The sequence below is a fragment of the Bos taurus genome, chromosome X (assembly GCF_002263795.3).
Source record: "Bos taurus isolate L1 Dominette 01449 registration number 42190680 breed Hereford chromosome X, ARS-UCD2.0, whole genome shotgun sequence".
In the NCBI taxonomy this organism is placed as follows: domain Eukaryota; kingdom Metazoa; phylum Chordata; class Mammalia; order Artiodactyla; family Bovidae; genus Bos; species Bos taurus.
In genome coordinates this window covers 74,663,205-74,676,215 of record NC_037357.1, presented here as the reverse complement: position 1 = coordinate 74,676,215, position 13,011 = coordinate 74,663,205, and the positions used below count along the sequence as shown (strand labels likewise).

The 13,011-nt window shown below is 36.1% G+C and overlaps 1 protein-coding gene across 10 annotated transcripts in view; it reads right to left on the bottom strand.

Moving 5' to 3' along the window:
• Positions 1-13,011, bottom strand: part of ATRX (ATRX chromatin remodeler) — a 286,038-nt gene that overhangs the window by 206,958 nt on the left and 66,069 nt on the right. For all 10 annotated transcript variants that reach the window (XM_005227976.5, XM_005227973.5, XM_015461633.3 and 7 more), the window contains one exon: positions 3,578-3,690. In XM_005227976.5, coding sequence (XP_005228033.1) covers positions 3,578-3,593 — 16 coding nt within the window. In that variant the 5' untranslated portion in view covers positions 3,594-3,690. The remainder of the gene's footprint in view (positions 1-3,577; positions 3,691-13,011) is intronic.

The window sequence follows — 13,011 nt, the reverse complement described above, 5'->3', positions numbered from 1 at the left end:
GAAGGTGACATCATGGTATTCCTATACCACCACCTTAGACCAAATGCTGAGTTTTATGCTGGTTCAACCTTAGTCACAAGGAGGCTATCAAAATTAATAGGGCTGCAAGCTCACACAGCATATCCAGAAGAAGAAAGCTATCCAAGTCTGAAATTCCACTGCTGGAGCTAACTGGCACCTTTCCTAAGGAAAAAGGCTTAACAATTGGTAATTGAGCAAAGAATACTTCTTTTTTCATATGTTGACTCTATTCCAGTGTGTGTCTTGTTTGTGTCACTAATCAGTTCCTTCATCATTGTTTTCAGTATTTTGGCCAGAATTTATAATTGGTATCTGTGGGAGATAATCTGCTTATCCAAAAAGAGCTACTCTGCCACTACTAGAAGCAAAACTCCCCAACTAACTACTGAATTTAGAACTGTGACAATATAATTTCATTCTAAAGACAGAACTTTAAGTATTTAACACTAGTTAGGTTTCTTTATTGTGATTGTTTACCATGCAAAGTTGAAACTGTGAACACAATGAAGACTAAGTAACTGAGTACATAAACTGAGGATAATGGGAACCACCTTTCTCTCTGTTGCAGTAAGAAGTTAAAATATGAAAAGAGGAAGATCAGAATGATGTCTGCAGTCCAAAGTAAAACTAAAAGTATCAATATCAACACATGAAAATACATCACATATATTGGCTTTCCCTGCTAAAGAGCCTGGAAGCGAAGACATCCTAACAGCAATGAGCACATCATACACCCAGATATTGCTTTCTAAATACTATACCCCACTAAAATTAATCAGAACTTCTTGGAGAAATAACTGATTCCAGGGCTGGGGAACAGACAGTGCAAAGTAAACAATGAACATCTTGTGAGGGCAGAAAGTAAGAAAAGTGCTCAAGGTTGATGAAGACTTATGAAAAGGTCTACAAGAGCCATACAAAAGGGGTTCCCACTAGCCAATATTGGTATAATTTGAACATTAAAATAACGACAGTAAGAAAATGTTCATGGAAAAAGAAAAAAATGCTAGCATACACCAATATAAACAAATAAAGAGAGAGCATAGAAATGTAAACATCTCCCTTACAGAAAAGACAGAAGTAATGATAGGACATCACCATTTTGAACCATCATAGTAACATACCATTGATCCAAGAATCATAAATGGATGTGGTGACAGGCAGAATTTCTAGGAATGGCCCCCAAGATTTCATGCCCCCTAATCACCAGATCCTGTGAATGTGAGGAAATAACACTCCCATTGTTTTGCTACATAAAATGGCACAGGTGACTTTAAAAAATGGGAGCTCATTTGGGAGAAGTGAGACAGAAGGGACCTAATCTAATCACATGGGTCCCTTAAAAAAGAAAAATGTCTCTAGTTCATGGCAGAAGATGCAAAAGAAACAAGCAAAAGGCTAAATCAGAGAAACTCAAAGCATGAGGATGACACAATGCACTATTGCTGGCTTTGAAGTTGGAAGGGGCCATGCGAGAGGAAATTAAGGAGCTGAGAGGATCCTGGCCAATAGTTAGCATGAAATGAGGACCTCAGACCTACAACCACAATGAACTGAATTCTGCCAACAACCTGAATGAGCATGAAAATGGATTCTTCCAGATTCTATAGAAAGGAACACAGTCTTACTATCACTTTGACTTAGCCCTTGTGATTCCCTGAGCAGACCTCAGCAAAGCCCACCTGGACTCCAGATCCACAGAACTGTGAAATAATAAATTTGGGTTGTCTTAAGCTGCCAAGTTTGTGATAATTTGCAATTTTTTAAAAAAAGCTAATTTTTGATGATGAAAAGAATACCTAAGCAGTTTCAAAGTAATCTTCAACAAATTACTTTTTAGGTAGGTACAAAAGAATAAATCATAACTTTACAGTGGTTTAATTTAGAAAAGCAGCCATAACCAAATAACCTAAGTTAATATCACCAATAAAGGAGGAAACTTCATCATGTGCTTTGTGATATGATGTATGGACAAGAACATAATACCACTTACACAGCAATCCTGCCAAAAATTAAAAACCTCAATCTAATTTTATAACTAATCAAACGAACACTGAGGGACAATCACCAAAATAATATATCTATACATTTTTAAAATGTCATGGTTCCAGCTTGTTTGAGATTTGAAAAGGCTAAAGACCAAGTAACATATACAGTGTGGGCTCTTCAACGGGATCCTGGTCTTGGGAGGGTAGGGGACTTACCTATGAAAACACTGTTGGGCAATTTATGAATTAAGACTAGAGACTGTGGATTAGATAAAAGTACATATTTCATTTTTTCCACCTATTTATTGATTCCATTGTTATTCATAACTTCCTGTATTTTGATGCTGCCATTTCAAATTATTTTCCTTCTGATTTAAGAAAACCCTTTGGTATTTCCCCTAGTGTACATATGTTGACATCATTCTTACTTATTTTTGGCCATGCTTCATGGCATGCTGAATCTTAGTTCCCTGATCAGGCATCAAACCCATGCCCCCTGCAGTAGAAGGGCAGAGTCTTAACCACTGGACTGTCAGGAAAACTCCAAAGTTTTATCCACCTTCACTTGTGAAAGATGTTTTCACTGAGCAGACTATGCTAGCAATTATTTTCACTTGGCCCTTTAAATAAATCACTTATTTATCATCCAGCTTCTAACATTACTGTTGTCAAATGAGCTATCAGTGTTACTGTTCAAAAACATTCAACATTAAAAAAGCAATGACTGTTTTCCTCCAGCTGCTTCTAAGATTTTTCTCTTGGTTTTTGTTCTTTAGGAGTTTATTATGATTTTCTTAGTTATAGTTTTCTTTCCATTTATCCTGCTTGAGGTTCACAGTGTTTCATGAATCTACATGATGTCTTTCTTCACTTTTAGGAAATGCTCAGTGAGTATCTCATCAAACTCAGATTCTGAACCATTCTCTCTCTTCTTTCCTTCTGGGACTCTAATTACACATATGGTTGAACTTTTCACTGTGATCTACCACTCTTCATACTTTTTGTACATATTGTGTTTGTGTGCAAATAGGCCTGTGTGTGTTTGTGTGTGTGTACGCACACCTGTGTGCATGTCCACCTCTTCTATATGCGCCTACCCTTAAAAACTTGAAAACAAATGATGGTCATCATCACATGATACAATATACTTTTAAAAAGGAAAAAGGGAGGTAGAAAGGAGATGTTGTTTTGTATTTTAAAAATGTATGGACCAAATCTATGCTGAAAAGTTATCAAAGAAAATAAAAATATAACTCATAATACATGAATAACTTTTAGAATAACATATTTCTGTACTGCTCCCACTCCTATCTATTTTAAAGTTAACAGTCATCACCCACTTCTATAAAACATTTCCATTACAAATAAAACCTTCAGTGTATGCTTCTCTAAGCACCTAAAACCATAAAACCTTAAATTTTTTACTTATCTGAATCAAAATCTATAATATCAGATATTACCTAACTCCTAGAAACACAGGGGCTATTAAAACTTTTAATAACTTCAGCTCCTCAAAAATAAACAGTAAATAAGACTAGAAGATATTGCAATTCTTTTTTCCAATTTACCTGTGCTTTGGTTCATCACAAGTCTTGGAGGAGAACTTGTTTCTTCAGATTCCTCTGATGAGTGTGCCAGAAAGTCATGAAGCTTCTGCACCAATGTATTCAACTTGCTTTCGCTGTTAAAATAAAATTTTAAGAATATCCTTATTTACGAGGTCATATATTGAATTAAATACATAGTTTAGTAAACTGAAAATCTATCTACACTGTAAGTGGTCTGAAACAAATAAAATAAAACTTAAAGAAAATGTCTTTTCTTTATTTCACTGAGGATATGAAAACATGAGTAACAAACTCTACATGTACACTTATCTACAAAGTATAATTCAAGGACTGTGATAAACCATTATGGAAAATAATGTGAAAAAGAATATGTGTGCGTATATATATATAATATATATATATATATATATATATATATATATAAAACTGAATCACTGAGCTGTATGACAGAAATTTAAAACTCTATACATGAATAAGATATTTTTAAAATAAAAAAGTATAATTCAAGGAAAATATTAATAGTATGATATTCTGCTTTACATCATTTACAATAATAATTCATTCATTTTTCAAATATATTTCCTGAGCACTTACTCTCTGGAAGCCTTCAGTAGTTTTTTGTTTATTACTCTATTTTCTGCTTAGAACAGAGTAATTTTATAAATGACAAACACAATGATGAATAAAACATAGAATGGGATTTAGAGCTCACAGATTCCCATGGAAATATTTATGTAAGTGTATTATTACAGTATATCCTACTAAGTTATATAATAGATGCATCTGTAATCCAACAGGGTTACAAAAGAATAAAAGTTTAAAATGCAAAAAATTCAAATCCTCTGTGTATCAAAAGATACCATCAAGAAAGTGAAAAGACAACCCATTTAACTGGGGACAACTATTTTCAAATCATGTATCTGAAAAGGCATTAATATCCTTTTATATAATATATACCCTTTTAATAATATAAAGACTTCTTACAATTAAACAATAGAAAGACAAACCCAACTGTAAAATGGGTTTTAAAGAACTTAAATATACAACAACTCAACAACAAAAAACCCAATCAAAAAATGGGCTGAAGACCTAAATAGACAGTATTCCAAAGAAGGCATATAGATGGGCAACAGGCACAAGAAAAGATGTTCAACATTTCTAATTACTAGAGAAATCAAACCAAAACTACAGTGAAATACCATACCAGTCAGAAAGGTCATCGTTAAAAAGTCTACAAATAATAAACGCTAAAGAGGGTGTAGAGAAAAAGGAACCCTCCTACACTGTTGGTGGGAATTTAAGTTGGTGTAGCCACTGTGGAAAACCCTATGGAGGTTCCTCCTAAAACAAAACAGAATTACCATTTGATCTAGCAATCCCAAACCTGGGCATTCAAAAAGATACATGGCACCACAATGTTCATAACAACCCTATTCACAATAGCCAAAACATGGAAACAACTTAAATGGTCACTGACAGATAAATAAAGATGTGGTATATCTATACACATCACCATATATAAAATAGATAGCCAGTGGAAATTTGAGCTATGACTCAGGGAGCTCAAACTGGTACTCTGAAACAACCTAGAGGGGTGGGATGGGTGGAAGGTGGGAGGGAAGCTCAAGAGGGAGGGGCATATGTATAACTATGACTGATTCATGTTGCTGTATGGTGGAAACCAACACAATAGTGTAAAGCAATTACCCTTCAATTAAAAATAAATAAAAATGTTAAAAAGAAGATATGATACACACACACACAGTGAAATATCACTCAGCCATAAAAGAATGAAAAAATGCCATTTGCAGCAACATGGATGCAACTAGAGATTATCATACTAGGGGAGTAACTCAGAAAGAGAAAGACAAATACCACATATCATTCATATGTTTAATCTAAAATATGACACAAATGAACCTATTAAACAGAAACAGAATCAGCTCTAGAGAGCAGACTGTTGTTTGCTAAATGGGGTGGGAGAGTAGGAGGGGGGCTAGAGTGGAAAATTGGAGGCAGCAGATTTAAGCTTTTATATACAGAATGGATAAACAACAAGGTCCTACTGTATAGCAAAGAGAACTATATTCAATATTCTATGATAAATCACAATGGAAAAGAATATTTTTTAAAGAATGTATATATAACTAAACCACTTTGTTATAGAGCAGAAATTAATACAACACTGTAAATCAACTATACTTCAATTAAAAAAAGAACTTAGATATACAATTATGCAAAGAATACACACAAATGGCCAGGAAGCACATGAAAAAATGCTCAAGATTATTAGTCATTAGAACAAAATATAAATCAAAACCACAATGAGATACTATTTTATACACATTAGGATGAATATGATAATTGTATTTTAAAACTAAAGGGTTGGCAAGGATGTAAAGAAATTGGAACCTATATACATTGATGGTGGGAATGTAAAATGGGACAGTCAGTATGAAAAACATTTTAATGGTCAGCAATTCCACTCCTAGATATATACCCAAGAGAATGAAAACATATGCCTATGCTCAAAAAACTATACAAAGTTCATAGTAGCAATATTTATAAAAGTCAAAAGCAAAAAGTATCCAAATATCCATCAACTGATAAATAAACAATGGGATATTATACCCCAATAAAAAGGAATGAAATATTCATCCATACTAAACATGGATGAACCTTGGAAACTTTATGATATAAAAGGCAGACACAAATTCCTACATGTTGGATGATTCTGCTTATACATGTAAAATATCCAAGTAGGCAAATCTACAGAGGGAGAAAGTAGATTAGTGGGTACCCAGGGAATGGAGAAGGCAATGGCACCCCACTCTAGTACTCTTGCCCGGAAAATCCCATGGACGGAGGAGCCTGGTAGGCTGCAGTCCATGGGGTCGATGAGAGTCAGACACGACTGAGTGACTTCACTTTCACTCGTCACTTTCATGCATTGGAGAAGGAAATGGCAACCCACTCCAGTGTTCTTGCCTTGAGAATCCCAGGGACGGGGGAGCCTGATGCGCTGCCGTCTATGGGGTCGCACAGAGTCGGACACAACTGAAGCAACTTAGCAGCAGCAGCAGGGGATGGAGAAAGGGGGAAATTGGGAGGTATGGGCTATCTTTGGGGACAATGAAAATATTCTAATTTTAGAAAGTGGTAACAGTTGTACAATATTGTGAATTTAGTAAAAAAAATTTTTTTAACTGAATTATATACTGAAATGATTTTAGAATGGTAAATTCTGTTTTATGTGAATTTTACCTCAATGGAAAATAAAAAGTAGAGGATGGAATTTAAGAATGTATGTAATACATGTTTTAATGCCATTCTCCCAAATCATATAAAAAAAAAAGAATTTACCTTAAAAAAAAGAATGCATGTAATAAAACATAAGACATAAAACTTGTGCACACACTTTCCCCAAAAAATCCATAAATAAAATTTAGTCAGCAAAATCATCTGAAAATAAAAAGATTCTTATTATATTAAATAAAACTGGGAATCCCTAATGGTCCAATAGTTAGGACTCCAGGCTTCCATTGCAGAGGGCATGGATTCAATCCCTGGTCAGGGAACTAAGATTTCATATGCCATACAGTGCAACCAAAAATAATAATAATAAATTCCTAGTATATAAGTGAATAAAAGACAATAAAAAAAATGGAATATAACTATGTAAAAAAAGAACTGGGAGAAAAAGTACTCCAATCTCATGGGGTCGCACGAGTCAGAAACAACTGAGCGACACAATGAGTATATGAATGAATAAAAGACAAAATTTTTTTTAATGGAATATAACTATGTAAAAAAAAAATTAGGAGAAAAGCACTCCAATCTCACTAATCATCAAAAGAATGTACATTAAAACAGTAAGGTGGTGCTTCTCTGGTGGTCCACTGGTTAAGAATCTGCCTTGCAATACAGGGGACATAGGTTTGACCCCTAGTCTGAGAAGATCCCATGTGCCATGGGGTAACTAAGCCCATGCACCACACCTACTGAGCCTGCGCTCTGGAGTCTGTGAGCCTCAACTACTGAGTCCACGTACCACAACCACTGAAGTCTTGTGCCTAGAGCCTGTGTTCTGCAACAGAAGAAATCACTGCAACCAGAAGCCTGCCCACCATAACAAACAGTAGCCCCTACTCTCCACAACTAGAAAAAGCTCAGCAACAAAGACCCAGCAGAGCCAAAAATAAATAAATAAATAAAAGGCTTTAAGAAAAAACCACTAGAAATCAGGTAATATCTGTGAGGCCTTCATAAGCCAGACACCTCCCAGATTCAAGCAGGGTGCTGGGCTCCAAGGCCAGTGGCCTCTCCATACCAGTCTTCTATGTTTGCTTGGGAAGATCCAAGATATTTAAGGAATGAAAAAGAAATGAAATTTAACAGGCATACTGCAACTAGAGATCTTGTGTGAGATTTCGTTGTTGGTGGAGAGGGTTGTTTTAAAAAAATCTTTAAACAAACTTGACTCTAGAATATAGATACCAAGAGGTTATGGTTTCTATTTTTGCCATAACCTTTCTTTGGAAATGAGTCAGATGTCCAAAAATATCAAGTCACTCAGTGTCCTTAAATCTTCAACTAGAGAATGGAACCAGAAGAAAAGACAAGAAGGAACAATGTCATTCTACATCTTGTTCCATCAACAGATTAGCAAACATTGAAAAAACTGTACTTTAGAAATGAAAGAAGTATAGCAAATGATGTAAAAATGATACAGCATAATGATGATTATCCTGTTCATTCCTAGAGCTCACAGCAATCCAACCACAAAACCAGCTATCACATGAATTCATGCTGTAGCTGAACAATGTCAAGACTATGAATAAATCAATGCAGCTCATTAACAGTACGATTATATGGAAAAATTAAAACAAGAGGACACAATTCAGAACTTACTAGGGCTTCCCTGATGGCTCAGTGGGTAAAGAACCTGCCTGCCAATGCAGGAGCCATAAGAGATGCGGGTTCAATTACTGGTTCAGGAAGACCTCCTGGAGCAAGAAATGGTAACCCATTCCTGGAGAATCCCATTGACAGAAGAGCCTGAATTACAAGACCAGCCAGAAACCCAATGGTGAGAAAATATTGATACTTAAAAATTTTGCCCGTTCATTTGAAAAATTTTCTCTTTAAGGGCAGATGTGAATTTTGGAATTAGACAAATGTCATTTAGAATATGCACTAAAATTAATTTTTGACAAATTCCATAGTATTCCTTAAGATTTTCTTGAATATCTTCTAAATTGTTCAGAAATCTATTTAAGAGACAGCATTACAGAGTGAAGTCAAAAAGATAAACACCATATTAACACATATATGTGTAATCTGAAAAAAATGGTATAGACAATCTTATTTACAAAGTAGAGACAGAGACACAGACTTACAGAACAAAATGGATACCAAGGGGGAAGTGGGTGGTGGGATGAATTGAGAGATTGGGACTGACATATATATACTATCAATACTATGTAAAAAATAGGTAACTAATGCGAACCTACTGTATAGCACAGGAACTAAACTCAGTGCTCTGTGTTGGCCTAAATAGGAAGAAAATACAAAAATGAGGGGCTATATGTATATGTATAGCTGATTCACTTTGCTGTACAGTAGAAACTAACACAACATTACAAAGCAACTATACTCCAATAAAAGTAAAAATAAATAAAAATGCAAAAAATACAAATGAAAATAAAAGATAGCACTATCAACCCTTTTGTAAATTGAAAGATCTTTTCCTAAGGCAAAACTGCATGCATTAACTTATCAGTTTTATAACTGTGAACTATTTTAAGTTATTTTTATTAAATCCAGATGTGGTTGTCATTCTATTACTCCTCGGGCAAAATGGGAAACTTACTCAACCAGTACTAAACATTATATCATTCAAGGTCCTAGATAAAAATCCTTAAAATGATCCTATAAGAGTAAGGGACTTTCTTGGTGGCACAATGTATAAGAATTTGCCTGTCAATGCAGGGGACACAGGTTTGATCCCTGGTCTGGGAAGATTCCACATGCTGTGGAACAGCTAAGCCTGTGCATCACAACCACTGAGCCTGACTCTAGAGCCTGCAAGCCATAATTACTGAGCCCAAGAGCGGCAACTACTGAAGCCTGCACACCCTAGACCCTGTGCTCCACAAAAAGAGAAGCCACCACATTGGGAAGCCCACGTACTATAACTAAGAGTAGCCCACACTCACCACAACTAGAAAAGGCCTGAGTAAAGCAACAAAGACTTATCACAACCAAAAATAAATAAATAAACCTTGAAAAAAGGAGTAGTTAAAAATCTATTTTAGAGGAATGTGATCACCCTTTATACTTACAGATACACAATTAACAACATGGGCTTGATGTAAAATCTAATCTATCTATCTTCAAGTAAACCAAAATAAAAATCTGAAGTGCTAATGTAGGATAACAGTATCATAATGACTGAATTTCAGACCAAGTTTTAAGTTCTAATATCAGTGTTTTGAACTATGGGCCATGTTCTTTACCTTGAATGTTTTACAACTTTTTTTCCATGAGGAACTCTAGAGTTCTAAAAATTACTAGTGCTTCATAATTTCTGCATTATTAATTGGATAAGCATATGTGTAAAAGAGCTAGCCTTTTTTAATTAAACTTTTCATTTTGAGATATTTACAGATTTACATGTAGTTGAAAGAAAGATTCTGTGTATGTGTTACCTAGTATTTCACAACAGAAACATCTAACACTGGGAATTCCCTGTGGTCCACTGGTTAGAACTCTGTGCTCACAATCCCATGGGCTCGGAACTCATGGTATGGCCAAAAAACAACACAAAATAAAAACCAAAACCCTTATTTTTAATTTTCACCCATTCACCTACTTGTTCCAACGGATAAGCAGCTATTTTTAAAACACAGCAATAGATCACACAGTATGTCTGAAATTTGGAAATATCAATAACCTCTGATATGCAGATGACACCACCCTTATGGCAGAAAGTGGAGAAAAACTAAAAAGCCTCTTGATGAAAGTGAAAAAGGAGAGTGAAAAAGTTGGCTTAAAGCTCAACATTAAGAAAACGAAGATCATGGCATTCCTGTCCCACTACTTCATGGCAAACAGATGGGGAAACAGTGGAAACAGTGGCTGACTTTATTTTTCTGGGTTCCAAAATCACTGCACATGGTGACTGCAGCCATGAAACTAAAAGATGCTTACTCCTTAGAAGGAAAGTTATGACCAACCTAGACAGCATATTAAAAAGCAGAGACATTACTTTGTTAACAAAGGTCCATCTAGTCAAGGCTATAGTTTTTCCAGTGGTCATGTATGGATGTGAGTGGGACTATAAAGAAAGCTGAACACCAAAGAATTGATGCTTTTGAACTGTGGTGTTGGAGAAGACTCTTGAGAGTGCCTTGGACTTGCAAGGAGAGCCAACTAGTCCATCCTAAAGCAGATCAGTCCTGGGTGTTCACTGGAAGGACTGATGTTGAAGCTGAAACTCCAATACTTTGGCCACCTGATGCGAAGAGCTGACTCATTTGAAAAGACCCTGATGCTGGGAAAGATTGAGGGCAGGAAGAGAAGGGGATGACAGAGGATGAGATGGTTGCATGGCATCATCGACTCAATGGACATGGGTTTGGATGGACTCCGGAAATTGGTGATGGACAGGGAGGCCTGGCGTGCTGAAGTTCATGGGGTTGCAAAGAGTCGGACACGACTGAGCAACTGAACTGAACTGAATCATGAATATAGTGACTAAAACCGGTCTTTTTATAAACAAATCATTGGTAATTAAATATCTGCTTGTAACAGGAGGGAAAGGTACAGGGCACAACTTTGAAAGAATGACATACCCCACTACACCATTCAGGTGTGACCTAAATCAAATCTCTTACGAATATACAGTGAAGTAAGAAATAGATTCAAGGGATTAGATCTGACAGAGTACCTGAAGAACTATGGATGAAGCTTCATGACATTGTACAAGAGGTAGTGATCAAGACCACCCCTAAGAAAAAGAAAGGCAAAATGGTTGGCTGAAAGAGGCCTTACAAATAGCTGAGAAAAGAAGAGAATCTAAAGGCAAAGAAGAAAAGGAAAGATATAGCAATTTGAATGCAGAGTTCTAAAGAATAGCAAGGAGAGATAAGAAAGCCTTCCTCAGTGATCAATGTAAAGAAACAGAGGAAAACAACAGAATGGGAAAAACTAGAGATCTCTTCAAGAAAGTTAGAGATACCAAGGGAACATTTCGTGCAAAAATGGGCATAATAAAGGACAGAAATGGTATGGATCTAACAGAAGCAGAAGATATTAAGAAGAGGTGGCAAGAATACACAGAAGAACTATACAAAAAAGATCTTCACGACCAAGATAATCACGATGGTGTGATCACTCACCTAGAGCCAGACATACTGGAATGTGAAGTCTAGTGGGCCTTAGGAAGCATCACTATGAACAAAGCTAGTGGAGGTGATGGAATTCTAGATCAGCCGTTTCAAATCCTAAAAGATGATGCTGTGAAAATACTGCAATCAATATGCCAGCAAATTTGGAAAACTCAGCAGTGGCCACGGGACTGGAAAAGGTCAGTTTTCATTCCAATCCCAAAGAAAGGCAATGTCAAAGAATGTTCAGAAACCGCACAATTGCACTCATCTCACACACAATCAAAGTAATACTCAAAATTCTCCAAGCCAGGTTTCAACAGTATGTGAACCATGAACTTCCAGATGCTCAAGCTGGATTTAGAAAAGGCAGAGGAACCAGAGATCAAATTGCCAACATCCGCTGGATCATCAAAAAGGCAAGAAAATTCCAGAAAAACATCTACTCCTGCTATATTGACTACGCCAAAGCCTTTGACCGTGTGGATCACAACAAACTGTACAAAATTCTGAAAGAGATGGGAATATCAGACCACCTGACCTGACTCATGAGAATTCTGTATGCAGGTCAAGAAGCAACATTTAAAACTGGACATGGAACAATCGACTGGTTCCAAATTGGGAAAGGAGTACGTCAAAGCTGTATATTGTCACCCTGCTTATTTAACTTATATGCAGAGTACATCATGAGAAACGCTGGGCTGGATGAAGCACAAGCTGGAATCAAGATTGCCAGGAGAAATATCAATAACCTCAGATACGCAAATGACACCACCCTTATAGCAGAAAGCGAAGAACTAAAGAGCCTCTTGATGAAAGTGAAAGAAGAGAATGAAAAACGTGGCTTAAAACTCAAGATTCAGAAAACTAAGATCATGGCATCTGGTCTCATCACTTCATGACAAATAAATGCGGAAACAATGGAAACAGTGAGAGACTTTATTTTCTTGGGCTCCAAAATCACTGCAGATGGTGACTGCAGCCATGAAATTAAAAGATGCTTGCTCCTTGGAAGAAAAGCTATGAGCAACCTAGACAGCATAT